Raw genomic sequence first — 15,055 nt, forward strand, 5'->3', positions numbered from 1 at the left:
AGGGTAGCAAATACGAAACTTCAAGGCGGTTAAAGCAGAATGTGTTTATACCAGTGAGCTTTCCAGCATTCTAGTACAGCTGCTTTTCTTTTGTTATAACAGGTTGTTTGGATATAGTAGGGATCTCAAAACTAGGACAGCGAAGAGGGGGGAGTAAAAACAGCTTTAAAGTACAAACTTCCAGTTACAAGATAAGTAAGTTCTAGGGGTGTAACATACAGCCTGGTGACTATAGTTAACAGTGCTCTGTTGTGTATTTCAAAGTCACTAAATAGGTCTTGAAAGTTCTCATCATAAGAAAAAAACTGTAACTGTGCAGTGATGGATGTTAGGTACATTTACTATGCCAATCATTTTGCAACATATATCAAATCATTGTGTTGTACTCCTCAAATTAATACAATGTTGTATGTCAGTTGTATCTCAATTAAGAAACACAGCCTTAACACTAAGAGAGTTTGTCCTTAAGCACACTTTATCTCTGTTTCCAAAAATTCCACATATAAGAATTATGACTTTGTTTTTATTGTGAACAATACCAGAAAAACTGATCACTTAGGGATGTGTGGTCTGCTTTATTTAGCAACTCCACTTCTTTTTTTGCTTTCGCTTTGTAAATATTTTAAGACAGCCTACAGCAGTAGTTAGATTAGATGGAAGAGGCAATTAAAAATGAATTATATTCCAAGGTGATCTTTCATTTATCATAGCTAAGACGACCACAGTGTTCCAATTTAATGGTGGTTACAAGTCATTGTCTTTATTCTATTTTCCTTCTGCATTTTGGGAGGAAATAGTAAACATGTTAAAATTTGACATGATTTAGGTATATTATTATCTATAAAGCAGAGGAAATACAACAAAACTGTGGCTCACAGGATCCCGTCATGAGTGATGGCTGGGAATTCTATGTATTGCCAGAATTTTCTCCTTTAAATATTGACAATTTTTAGCTGTTTAATTGGCGGTCTTTTGAGAATACACAAATCTTTCCATGCCTTCTTAAACAAAGTACGTGAACCTACATGAAACATTTTTTGAATTCTTGGCATTATTGTTATGAAAATAGAATTAAGGACCTGTAAGAGCTATGCATGGCCTTACAGTTGATTTAAACCAGTGTTTCTCAATCTTTTATACATTCTCATCCCCCTACGGAGCCTTTTCGAGGTTCTCACCCCCAGGACATTTAATACCGTGGGTATACTGTGTATCTGTTTCTGTACTTTATAGTTGTGCTTTATACATAAAAAGAGCAAATTGTTTTCCACTCCTCCCACCCCCGCCCCACCAAGGAACCATTTATCTTTTCCACTGAGAACACTTGTCCCCTCTAACGCTGTCAGGCTCAGAGAAGTTAAAGGACACGTTCACAGTTTCATAGCAGAGCCAGGACGACGTTTTTCTACACTAAATGATGACAGTGCTCTCCATGCTGGGTAGCATGGGTAGCAGATTTACTCAGGCTGCTGTACCTTGTGCGATTTTGTGCTTTGTTTCAGTGTTTGAATTTTATTGGGCATCTCCTCGCCATCAGGTTCTATGCTGAGTTCTTCACTTGCATTATCTCATTTAATCCTCACAATAACCATCAGAGACAGGCGGAATTTTCATACTATGTAGAGGAGTGAACTGAAGCAGGGCGAGATTAAGGAATGCCCGAGATCACATGGCTCATACAGAAAGAGCTCAGGTTGGAATCCAAGCTTTTCTGACTGTGCAGTCAGGCTATTTATTACCTTTCTTTAAAAATAGTTTTATTTTTCTGCTTTGCTATCAGAATATCAGCTATTGCTGATGACTCTGTGTACCCACCTCTGAGAACTCTGTGATAACACTTAATGGTTCTTATCCGTGGTTGGGCTTAGAAACCAGATCTGATGCAAGATGTGGGGCCATCTGCTCTGAATAAATGTAACACTCTCCAGTACGGGGCTGCTGTGCCTGACCTCATGTCCCGTGAGAGGCCTCAGACCATGGCTTTTCTCCCAGCCATATTCTGAATTTACATTGTTGTCAGCCAGATTCTGGAGGTGAGGGGTTAGTATACTTGCACAGGGAACATCGTTATTGCAACATAAAGTGTGAAGTTTAATATCAGCTTTCAAAGGATACGTTTTGTATGCATTGCAATTGGACTAAGTAATTTGGCCATTCACAGTTACAGGTCCACAACCCCTTATCTACAACGCAGAACCCAGTGCGCTCTGATAACAGGAAGCTTTGAATTGACAGGAGGCTATTTATTACAGTCTTCATTTATCCTGCTTAGTGTGAATAGTGTGAATAGCCTTGTTTCTGGCCACAGAAATAGTAACGTGTTGGCCACCTCCGACCGTGGTTGGGGGTAGTAAGTCATACAGATACATTTACAATAATAGCTTTCTAATGTACAGAAAATCCTTAATTCTGAAACGTGGCTGGCTCCCAATATTTTGGATTCTTTAAACAACTGTTCTGTCTCTGACATTTTGAACTAATTGACATATCATGACCACTGCTCTTTTCGCTGGTGAAATTTTTTTCTTACATCTCTTAATACCAATTAACAAATTTTGTAACACCAATTGAGATAGTGATAGTTGAAATGTGCTTATAGTAACTTTTGGAGTGTAGAGATCTCATTTAGGTCTGAAATGTTATTTTAATCCTGGAGTGCATATGTTCATGTATTTGTGTATGTATACACACACACACACACATACACACACTTGCCCACATACATATACACACAGAGTTATTTATACTGAAATATTGTGAAGGAAATGAGACAATATAACTTTATGTTATAAAGAGTATCTTATAGATCATTAGTTATTATGTATTTTTCTCTTTGCCCTTATCCCCTGGAAGCCATCTTTTGTTGCTCATTTTAAGGCATTTCTCAGTTTGTACAGGCAGGACAGAAAGCACACTGGCTATACAGTACCTGGCGATCCTTGATTAATATCCCAACTTATTCACTTAACCACCTGTGTGAACCTTGACCAAGTTATTTCAACTGACTGAGTCTCAATTCCTTGATTGTAAAATAGAGAACATATCTAATAGATAAGATTATTTTGAGGATCAAAAATTATGTCTAAAGATTCCTCCTACATGATATGTGCTCAACGAAGGGTTACCCCAGATTATCATCATCTGCTCCGTCATATTCTGTGTTCTGTAAAAGTTATTGCCCTTCAGTCTGTTTTGCAGCATTGTCTATGGTTAAATTAGCAGAAGGTTGAGTCATCGTCAATCATTTGTAGTCATTTTGAACAGTCTCTACTTACGTTAATGATGAAAGAGTTGATTATCTCATTTGCTGAATGCAGTATAGATATTCTAAATGTTTATTACCAGATGAAACTTTCAGAAAATGCAATTTTCTTGGTCAGTGCCTTAGTCTGTTCGGGCTGCTCTAACAGAACACCGCTCACAGGGTGTCTTATAAACAACAGAAGTGTGCTTCTTGTGGTTCTGGAGATCAGGGTACCAGCATGGTTGAATAAGGACCTTCTTCTGGGTAGCAGACTTCTTGTAGCCCCACATGGCAGAAGGGGTAAGAGAACTCCCACAGGCCTCTTGTACAAAGGCATTAATCTCATTCATAAGGGCTCTGCCCTCATAACCTAACCATCCTCCTGAGGCTGACCAGCCTCCTAATATGGCATGAGGATTTCAACATAGGAATTTGGGGAGGACAGACACATTCAGACCACAGCAGCTAGTAAAATCATCACAGTTGCTGAATTTACTATGCATTTAAGTGTTTTCTGCCTAAGCAGAAGTCTAACCATCCTGGAAGGAAAGGGTGTAGGATTTTTAAAAATTTGTTTCATGTGAGAGCCATAAATACAGATTTATCTAGTGAAGGAATTTTTTTTGAATTCTTTTGAAATGACCCTGTCTTTCTAATTTATGTTCATTAACTTATTAATAATGGCTTGCTGGATATGTGGAATGCATGTAGTTTACAAGAGGTTATATAAATATTGTGTGTACCAAAGACTGAATTTGTGAAGCCCTTGACTGTTTTGAAAACGGATTACATTCCAAAAGTTTGAATTTACCTTTGATTGCTTTCTCCATTATTTTTGTTATATATTTTGAAACTTTCATTATTGCTATTATTACTTTTTCAGTAGTGATTATTTATTGCCCCAACTGATTAATAAAAAAATGAAATGTTTTTCTTGAGCATCTATCCATTGTTCAATTTCATCAATTTCTTTTAGCTATGATCAGTGGAGATAACTCACACTGGGATTGTGTCCTATGGTATGACATCAACCAGGTCCAACTTGTACACTCTTTAAATGAATAACAGCTGTCACTCCCAAATGAATGAGCTTAGGTGAAAGGTACTAATAGTCTTATCCTTTCAGCCTGTACACTAACTAGTATGAGGTTCAGAGATTTGGGTCAGTCAACTTGATTTATCCTCTCCAAAGCTTACTTCGTTCCCTGAAAGTAACTTTTATTTTTCAGCCTGTTTCTTTTATTTTCATTGCTAGTGTTTCATTTTTAGTTTTCCCTTCTGAACTAGGAAGGAAATTGGTGGTAAAGAAAAGTGTGAAAATTAAACTCTTTATTTTCCTCTTCATTACATTGTTTTAATATTTCAGTTACTATTTTATTGCTTTGAAAACACTTACCAACAGTGTCTTTCTGGTATATGCCTAACAATGCTAATGTTTTCATTTTGTAAGTATCAGGCTCAAGCAGGCAGACACTTTCTTAGTGCACTGAACTTAATAAACAAACTAAAGGACCAGCGCCTGTAGCCTTTGTCTTTGCTTTCATTTGTTCTTTTTCCCATTTATTAGTTAGTTAAATGTTTATTTATTTAACCTTCTCTTTGTCAAGCTCTGTGATCAGCCCTGAAGGTTCAGCCATAAACAATGCCCTGTGCCTACCCCCAGGAAGCTTACCTTTCATAGAAAGAGCCAAGTAGTAAAAAGAAAATAATATATAATTATAGATGATGATTTCGGAGAAAGAGGAAATTAAGGGGGTGCTACATAAGAGAAGGAATTATGTAGCTCGGCTAAATTTAGAAAGCAGTGTAGAGGTAGCCCTTGAGCTAATTCAAGTTAAGAGGAACCATCTGAAAAAATTCTAGAGTGAGCAGCAAATGGAAGAGTCATAAGACAGAAGATAGCACAGAATGTGGTTAAAAATCTAATGAATAAGAGGGCTTGAGATGTAGTAAAAGAGAGGCAGAGGCAACATCATGCTGAACTTTATAACAAGGGAAGGAGTTTGGATATTCTAAGTACAATGGGAAGCTGTTGGAGTCAGTAAGCAAGAGAGTGACACTGTCTAATTTATCATATTAAATTTAATCTCTCTGGACCTTATGCGGGGAATAGATGTTAGGGGTATAAGAGACTAATTGGGAAAGCCAGTAAGGAAGTGATTGCTGTGGTCCAGGTGAGAGATGGGTTCCCTGGACTATTGTGTGCCAGCAATGGTGGAAAGAAGATGATGGCTTTGGGATGTACTTTGAAGTTAGATATGTTATTTGGGTGAGTGGAAACAACCTAAGATGACACTTTGTGAAAAAGGACGAGTGGTGGTACCAATCACTAGAAAAGGCTGTGGGAGTTCAGGGAGAGAAATTGAGAGCTGGATTTCTAACATGTTCATTTGAGACGCCTATTAGATGATATACAAGTATGTAGGTCAAACAGATAATTGGATATGTGAATCTGGAGCTCAGATGTTCTAGATCTTAGAACTGGGGAGTCCTATACACTTACACTGGAGATTAAATCTGTGGGGTTGGGTGAGATCACTGGGGAAAGTAAAGATGGAGAAGAGAAGAACGTTCTTGACTAAGTCTAGGGTTTGGTGATAGAACAAAAAATGAAGAGGACAAGAAAGGCTTGGAAAGATCTTCCAATGAAATAGAAAGAAAATCCAGGATTTATGGTGTCCAGAAGTAGAAGAAGAGAATGTTTTTTAGAGGGATTGGAGAGAGGAGAATATTTCTAAGAGGGAATGAACCACTATGTTGAGTTAGGCTGAGAAACCTAAACAGATGACACAATACCATTTGTGGAATTCCACATCTTGGAGATTACTGGTGATTTTGAAAAGAGCAACTTCAAGGGAGTGATGGAGTAGAAGCTAGAGAATGAGACGAAGCTGAGGAAGTAGAAATGATTTGTGGAAAGATCATTAGAGAAGTTTGTTGTAATGAAGGGCAGAAAGATTGGGTAGTACCTGGAAGTCAGTGAAGGGTAAAGAGAGGTGAATGACTTTTCTTTAAAATGGGACATGGTAAATGAAGCATGTGTGTATGCTCATGGAAATGATCCAGTAGACTGATGATTCAAGACAGTGGGACAAAGGAAGAGGAAACAAGTCCTTCCGTTGATAAGAAGGTGGGATCTGGAGAACTGAGCTTGGTAAGAGCTGGGATGCTTTTTCCATTATGACGGGAAGGACAGTGAGCAGATGAGTCCAGATGCATATGGGTTGGAGCCTTAGTGGTAGAAGGATGAAAGATTGTGCAATGACTTCGGCTTTCTTTATGATCCGTGAGGCATGCTTTCAGTGAGGCTGGAGGTGGGACTGAGAGAATCAGCTGTAAAGTCAGAATCTAAGTGGGTGGGACGTAGAGTTTCCTAGGGGAGCTTTAGTGCTGGGCAGTGATGGGAGCCTGTTTGTGCTTTATAATAGTAAATGTAAAGGGAAGATAGCTCTGTTGTAGCGTTCTTTAGCAATGCTTATCTACTTGCAGGCAAGTAGGAGGAATGCAGATGAAAGACAGAGAGGGAGCAGGGGAGAGGAAGGTATTTGTAAGGGGATGGAGACCAGGATGCCACTGGTGCACATGTTGAACACTTCCCTTTCCTGGGGGAGGGGAGAGGTGAAATCCCTCACTAGAGCCTGTGGCTTGGCAAGCAGATCTAGAGTTGGATTGCAGACTCCACTTACCTGTTGAGGCAGTGAGTCACTTTAACTATATGCAGTTACATGGACCTGGAGGTCAGTAAATGAACATAGTGAATAAACGTCTTCTGCTTTGAAGGAGTAGGATTTTGCCTAGAAGATCGGAGAACAATGGCTTGGAAACGGCAGTGGGAAGGGGGAGGACCCTTGTTCCCATTCCTCACCCTGAGGCATAGAGGGTCTGAGAGGAAAAAGGAAGGAACTTCATTAAAAACTCACAGACAAATTGATGACACTAGGGAAACCAATTTCTTTTAAGGCAAGGTGAAGGGATTGATCTGAGAAGTCTGCCAGTTGTAGAACGGGTTTTCAGGCTTAATGGAAGAAAGGTTTTGGGGGTGGATTAGGGTGGGTTGGGAGCGTGCAGGGTGGTTTTGGGGTTATGGTCCAGTATTGGTTGGCTAATGCAGAACAAATGTCTGGTAGTGACTTAGCTAAAAGGAAAACAGGATGTGGTGAGATGAACCCTCTCACAGAAATAGCTCTGTGTCTTGAATATTTATGTAGTGAGGGTGAGGGTACCTCTCTTAAGCTTCCCAGCAGTGTGGCATTAGCAGCTTAGAACAGCCTCCTTAAGCCCCACGGAGTGCATTTCTAAGTGCCTGCTGATGCCTCAACCGCTGTGTGGCAAAGACTGGTCACAAAATACCGTAGATGGCTGGGGATATCTGCAGTGATTAACTCTTCATTAAATCCACTGCATTTCCTCGAAGTGCGCTTTAGTGTATTTTCTAGCTAAGTGATATTTTATATACCAAAGGACAAATTACCTCATGAAGGTGCTCATTGGAAAGCTTAGAGAATTGTTTCATTGTAAGTTTTCTACATGTCACTCAAACTCCTGATGTTACTATTTTCCACTCTAGAAGAGATAAATATATTTAAATCTCATGTAACTGTAAAGGTCACCTTTAAAGTGTAGTGAAATTTCACAACACATATCTGTGGGTTTCCTAAGATGCTCTTTTCCATTGAAGTCTAAAAAAAAATTTGTGATGTATTTATGTTCACGCTCTACCGACCAATTATAAGTACATGCACACTTGATTAAACAATGTTATATCTTGTAGTTTAAAAATCAAGTATTATTTAACATTTAAAACAACATTTTAAAAAGTCAGTTATGTGGGTGGCCATGTTTTGTTATGCCACCAAATGACTATAAGCTATTTTGTAGCATATCATAGTTGCTTTTATAACAGAAATCTCTTTTAAAGTTAAGAGTTTACATTTAAAAACTCCCAGTTCCTTTTAATATAAGCTATTATGAATCTGTCACCCATGCTTTCCTTAAATCTTTTCTGAGAAGTTATTTATACATTCAGTCTGCACCATCTCTTGCACTAAAGAATTCTATAGTCTGTCACTTCTGTTTGAAGTAAGTTTTTATTTCTGCTAAAATTACCCTTCTGAACTTCAGACGTTGTGTCTTTTAGGTTTTCAGTCAGTCTTTATACTTTATGATTTGTAGGTATAAAGAGATTTTTTTTTTAAAAATCCTCTCTGCCTTTGTCTAGCAACCACAATTTCCTAAATTTAAAATCATTTCTTTTTCTTCAGTAGTGCCCCTTCTGCTATACTCTCATTTACATTTCTCAGAGCTTCCTCCAGCGCTGTTCTGATCTTGCTTGGCGTGTAGCAACCAGGACTGTCAGACAGAACCCCTGCATTGAGAATCGTAGACTAATGTAAGTTCAGTGCTGGATGTGATCTTAAGGAATGAATCTTCCACATTAACGCTTCCTAGCCTCTTTGCTGTCTGCACACCAGTCACCAGTCCCCATTCGTAACATTTCATTTACATGCAAGGATTCTTAATGAAGCTGAATTTGAAGCGAAGGATGGGGTGAGAGTGGAGGAACTCTTTTAGCAGGTTTTATAATCTCTGTGATGGATTATGTAGTTTTAAAAGGACCCCTTAGAGATTCTGACATGGACCCTTTACTCAACTACTCCAAGCTTCTTATTTGAGAATGGAAAAAAAAAAATTGGAGACTTGAGGTGAATTACCCCAAGGTATTTAGCTAGTAAATGGCAGACATGGTAGAATTAGGTCATTTTCTTCTGAGAGCCACGTACAGAGGGCATTAAAGGTAGTTTCTTAGCCTGTGTCCTGAAGTGCACGTATATTCCTGAGCCTCTAATTTTAGTGATTTTCTTTGCGTTATGGTAGTATGATAAATCATGTGAAATTTCCTTGAAAATAAATAAAAAGATTCTTGTAGTGTCTTGTAGTATGAAGTATACTATATTCTAGACTTAAAAAAAAGGGAGTGAAATGAGTGGTGTGGAGAACTGATACCTTTGAGCTATATTCTATTAGAATTTCATATAAATTTTTATTAATTTCAAAAATCCAACTATAAATTAATATATATACACTATGATTATAATTTTAATGTATATTTATTATAATAATATAATTTGGACTGTTGTAAGTAGAGTTTAGTTTTCAATGTGTTCATTATTTTTAGTAGTTGATTATGATGATAAAAAACATGACACCAGTTATTTGTGAATTAAGAATTCCCTAGGACATTTATTATTAAACTGCATATTTACATAGTATATATGAGATTAATTTCCCAGTATTTCACTGGGAATATTCATATACAAGGTTAGAAAAAATGCTTTTTATTGGATGCCTACTATGTCTTGATACTTTTCTGTGTGTACACTTCATTTTTTCCTTAAAATATTTTTGGAAGGGAGATGCTATTCTTACTTTTGTATTAGTTTATTCAGTGAGTACTTGTTGGGTTGTTACTGTGTTTAGGCCCTGGGGTAACCGTGCACTGATGATTCAGAAGCTTGAAACAGGTAAGCAAACAGTCACTTTCAGTCATGATTAGCGATATAAGGCAGAAGAATTGTCCGCAAAGGTGGGGAAAGTATCCTGGATCATCTGGATGGACCCAGTTCCATCCTTAAAAGTGAAATATGGAGTCAGACAGTGGGTCAGAGAGATGTGAGGACTCAGCCAGCCACTGTTAGCTTTGCAGATGGAAGAAGGGGCCACAAGCCAAGGAATGTGGGTGGAAAAGTCTAGGATATGGGTTCACCTGTAGAGCCTCCACAGAGGGGCACAGCCCTGCCTGCTGACAACTTAATTTTAGTCCAGTGATACCCCTATCGGAAACTAACCTAGAGAACTGGGAGAGAACAAATTTGTGTTGCTTTAAGCCACTGCATTTGTGGTGATTTGTTGTGACAGCCGTAATGGTCTGCTAATAGACACCATAAGAGAAATTATGGGGTGCTTTGGAATGAGGTACAGTAGGTTTGGAAGGTAAGTAGAAGTTAACCAGGTGGAATGGTAAAGGCTAGTGGCAGGGGAAGGAGGGGTGTGAAGGATATTTAAAAGAAAAGAAGTAAAAAGCAGAGCTCTGGATGTGAAACAGTGACCATTTTGAGGGTTAGTATTTGGTTCATTTTTGTAGCTGGATAAAGCATGAGGCTTGGAGTGATGAGATGATCCTTGTAAGGCAAACAAGACTCAGACCATGGAGAACTTTGTGTGCCAAGTAGAGTTCAGGGATGATGAAAATGATGCTTGAGGAGGCAGGAGCTGCCCTAGCTGTCACAGCCAGTGGCGGAGCTGTGCCTGCCGTGATCCAAAACCTGTAATCTTTTGCTTTCATAACCACCAAAGTAGCTATCTCTTAACCATCGTCTAAAAGTTCTTTTTCAGCAGTTTCCTGCAAAGTGAGTATTTTTAAAGGAGAATCTATTTCCTTCTGATGACCAATAGATAATTTGACAGTTTTACAATAAGTGCCCTAGTTTCTGGATTCAGAACACTCCCCTGATCACCAAAGTGTGCAGCTGGCATTACCCGACCAGCGGACCCAATGTTGTCTAAGGCCAGGTGCTCATGATCCTCTTAGCTCCCTTTTCCTTTGAAGCATCACTTTTTTAGGCTTTCCACCTCCCCTGTTTGCCTGGTTCTTCATGCTTGTTGGGTATAATTTTGCACCTTAGTGCAAAGTAAGGGTATAAATGTTTCTCTCGTGGAAGGAATCTCTCATTTCACCCACAACAGTCTCAGATATTTGCATCCTTCTCCCTAGTCAGGGCATTCTTAGGGTTCGTAGAGCTAATCCATGATGATGTGTTTTTACGTTAGCTGTTAGCCACATAACCTGTTATGTACATGTGAATATTCTTAAGAATAAAGGATACTGATTAATGTAAAATGAAAGCATTTGACTTCACTAAATTTTTAAATTACTAGATTTTATATGAGTGTTCTTAAAATTAGAGTCATCTATTCATGGTCAATCAATTGAGCATATATACTCCTTTAATGCTAGGATCTTTTTGGCACAGCCTTTATTTGGCTATTAATACTTTTTTCAGTTGTTGTTTTAATAATTGAAAATGTGGGCAGGATTAGATGGAAGATTAAACACCAACACCACCAACCACCCTAATTTTGGTGGATAACGTCTAAATATCAAAAATTAAAGAACTATATACTATGATGACAAAAAAATACTTAAACTACTGAAAGGTTTATAACAAAATATACTGATTCTCTCACTACTCACACAGTTTCTTTCCCTAAGGGTAATTCTTTTCTCTCCTTTGCTGGGTCATATGTTAATTCCATTTTTATTTGTTTGAGGAGCTGCCATATTGTTTTCCATAGTGGCTGTACCATCTTATCATTGACTTTTTAGTGAAGTAGATATTCAGTGTTGACATTATTATGCCTGTCTAAATATCATTAACAGCCAAGCACTGGTGTTTACTATAATTTTGCTTCTCTTATTTTACCTGAAATTAATAATTGCCTTGTATTTATACACTTGGTTTTCTTTGCACCTATTGCTAATTCTTCCCACATTTTCCAATGGCCTGACAGTACAGTTTCCTACAAGGTCAATAGCATTAAGCAGTCTGTCACTTCCAGTGCTTTTTCTTGTAGATGTCTCTTCTGGAGACAGCTTTCTAGGCCTGCTGCACCACCATTACCCTGGGGACTTTCTGTGCTTTCCTCCTAGGGTCTCGTGGAGGTTTTTGTTTGTTTGTTTGCTTCTGTCCTCTTTTGAGTTATTTTCTTGTTTTTTCAGAGTGCATCCTTTGTTAGCTTTTCCAAGTTAAAACAAACATCGTATTTGGAATGGTGAAGACAGCCCTCATCTGATCTAACTTGGATGCAGTACCCTCTTTCTGTCTGCCCATAGTGAGTTTACAGAACAGAGGGACAGACAAGAAATCTCTGTGATATAGTTGAAGTGATATTTAAGAGTGAAATGAGATCATAATCTAAGGGCTTTTCCGGGATACATGTGATTGAAGGGGGATGAAGAGGAGTTTTGACCTTTGATGAACTCAGGGCAAGGACACCTAAAATTGGGCTGAGATGTTCTACAGGAAGTAGCCGTTAACCCTTAGAGGATTGGCAGGATTTTAATAGGTGGGGGTTCAGTTACCTAAGACTGAAATTGTTGGTTCCCATTTTTAAAATTAAGTTGTTGGTTTCCTTTTTATGGGGCTTTGAGACATAGGAAGTTTCAGAGATTGGATTTACAGGTGTGTGTGTCTCTTAAATCATGCAACTCCAGGATAGTTCTGCATTTTAATTGTGCTGTAGATTTAATGAATGCTTTATAAAAAATTTGAATGTCCAGGGTCTTCCAAATATAATATTATTATATTAGCACAAGGAACCAGTTAGTATTGATCTGAAGTGTTTAAAATATATAAAGTATGTCCTCTGCATTATTGTATTGTATCTTAATTTCTTAGATTTTACTTCCTCCTAGAACTCATTTAGTCATTTGTACGAATATTTACTGATATTGCCTTTTGAGTGTCAGACATAATACTAAGGTATTGAAATAAAACATATGGGGAATAACTTACACAATTACAAGTTGCCAAATACAGTCATAATTACTTTATAGTATGGGTGTGATGTTGTTAATATTCCTGTCTCTCTCCCTCTCCCCTTCTCACAATTCACATTACCGCTTATTAAGGGTTAGTCAAGATGCACATATAAATAAATCTCCCAGTTACAGTAGATAGTTAAATAAATAAAGGCTCCTTGGAGGCTGTCTGTTAATTTTTCTTTAGGGTGTGCATGATGTGGACTGTCACACTGTGAGTAATGGAGACGCGCCTGTCGTGTTGTTACTTGCAGCCTCGCTGACAGACAGAGTGCCTTGGAGGCTGAGCTGAGGACAGTCCAGGCCTCTCGCAGGGACCTGGAGAACTTCCTAAAGTGGATACAAGAAGCAGAAACCACAGTGAACGTTCTTGCCGATGCCTCTCAGCGGGAGAATGCTCTTCAGGACACAGTGCTGGCCAGGGAACTCACACAGCAGATGCAGGCAAGTGCCCGGGAAACTGCAACCTGGATTTTAATTTTTGCTGCGCTCTTTAGATCCATCTTCCATGCAAAATTTATTAGTGTTCGAAGGTGGAGTTGTCACCTTATTCTGTTATGAAATTCATGCTCCCCTCTGAATAATTGGCTTCTGGAAATAAGATCTATGAAGCACTTTTCCTTAATAATTGCAGAGGAACACCTTGTTTTATGGAAGTAATCACTGTTTATTTAGACTTATAGGCTCTTAGCTATTCTATTTTCTGTCATTTTCAAGCCCTATTACAGTTAGCCTTATTGAAGCCTGAACTATAAGGGCATTTCCTCTTAATATGAAGTTGCTTCTTTCTCCATTTATTATAAATACTTAATATAAAAGCTGCAAAGGTTCTGTGACTTGGTTTACAACTAGGAAAATTAGGCCTGAGGGTATTACTTTTATGTCTCCAGCTTGATAACTGTGACTGTGAAGGCAGCCTGAAGTTCAGATTTTCTTCTGCATGAAATGTGACAAAAATCTTTCCTTTAAAATTTTTTATGAGGAATCTTAGGAAGTACGATCTGAATCTTTTTTCTGCCCCCAAGTACAGCTCCTTCCATGCCCTTGAATTTCCCATCCTTCTGTGTGCAGAATGACCTATTCTTGCCAATCACAGGCCTTCTCACTTAGAACTTGGTTTAAAACCTATTTCAGTGGAGCGTTCTCCTTGTTTACCACAGGTTTACATGTGATTACTTCTTTGTGCCATATTATTCTCACATCATTTTGACAGTTACTGTTTCTGATATGCTTGTGAACTCACGATCCATTGGCATCCGATGCCTGTCTCCTCTCTGAGTTGATCACATGGTTCTTCAAGGGCAGGGATTACATTACTCCCTGGTGTTGGCCTCACACTGCTCTGTGTGGAAATTCTAAGCAAATACTGCTCGAAAACTTCACCATTACGAAATTCGCCATGATGACTTCTTTTGAATCCTTTCTTAGGAGCTCTTCTCTCTTTAAACGTCAAAATGTTAACAGATATGCAGGTCTGGGTGAAGAGTTCAGAAATTTTCTTGGAACCATTCTTATTCTTACAGATGTTCTCTGAGTTTGAAATTATTGTCATTAAAAAGATGTAATTTTTTAAAGAAAGATCTTTTTCTGGAATAGGCTTATTAGTAATTTATTCCCATGCATAAAGACTATTAGGGTGTTTTATGGTTGGATTCTCAAGATTAATTTAACAAAAATCTATGTTTACTTACATTACTTCTGATTTCTTATTCATTGATTCATTGCATAATTCACTTGTGACTTGATAATGAAATTGAGCAGGCAAGTATTGAAGATAAATCTGTTCTTTTTTTGTGTTACCCTCTGGAGTCTCATGAGGTCACCGTAAATGTGAATTGATAAAATATTTAACTATCATCTCATTTTGGGGAGGTTCTAGAGGGCTCTAAATGTGGGTAGGTGTTAGAATATATTATTTTTTATGACTTAAACGACTGTAAGCCCAATCTATTAATGCTCACAGATACTCAGTTTATGTAATGGTGTTAAATTCAAAGGATACCTAGGCTATACACTTGAGAAGGTAACAGTTTTAGACAACGAGCAAAGGAGGCTTGACATGAACCTTGACGATGAGACCTGTTTTAGAGTTTAATAATGTCTTCTGACACATTTTATCTTGCGATATATTCCTACATAGCCAAAAAACTCTTGTCAATATTTAATGAATATTCAAACTGGGGAAGAAATACATGTAAATAGAGATGTTTAAA

General features: G+C 38.1%; 1 protein-coding gene across 10 annotated transcripts in view; it reads left to right on the forward strand.

The window, feature by feature from the left end:
- Window positions 1-15,055, forward strand: part of UTRN (utrophin) — a 448,326-nt gene that overhangs the window by 214,944 nt on the left and 218,327 nt on the right. For all 10 annotated transcript variants that reach the window (XM_072965969.1, XM_072965972.1, XM_072965970.1 and 7 more), the window contains one exon: window positions 13,097-13,286. In XM_072965969.1, coding sequence (XP_072822070.1) covers window positions 13,097-13,286 — 190 coding nt within the window. The remainder of the gene's footprint in view (window positions 1-13,096; window positions 13,287-15,055) is intronic.

This window comes from Vicugna pacos, chromosome 8, assembly GCF_048564905.1.
Source record: "Vicugna pacos chromosome 8, VicPac4, whole genome shotgun sequence".
NCBI lineage: Eukaryota > Metazoa > Chordata > Mammalia > Artiodactyla > Camelidae > Vicugna > Vicugna pacos.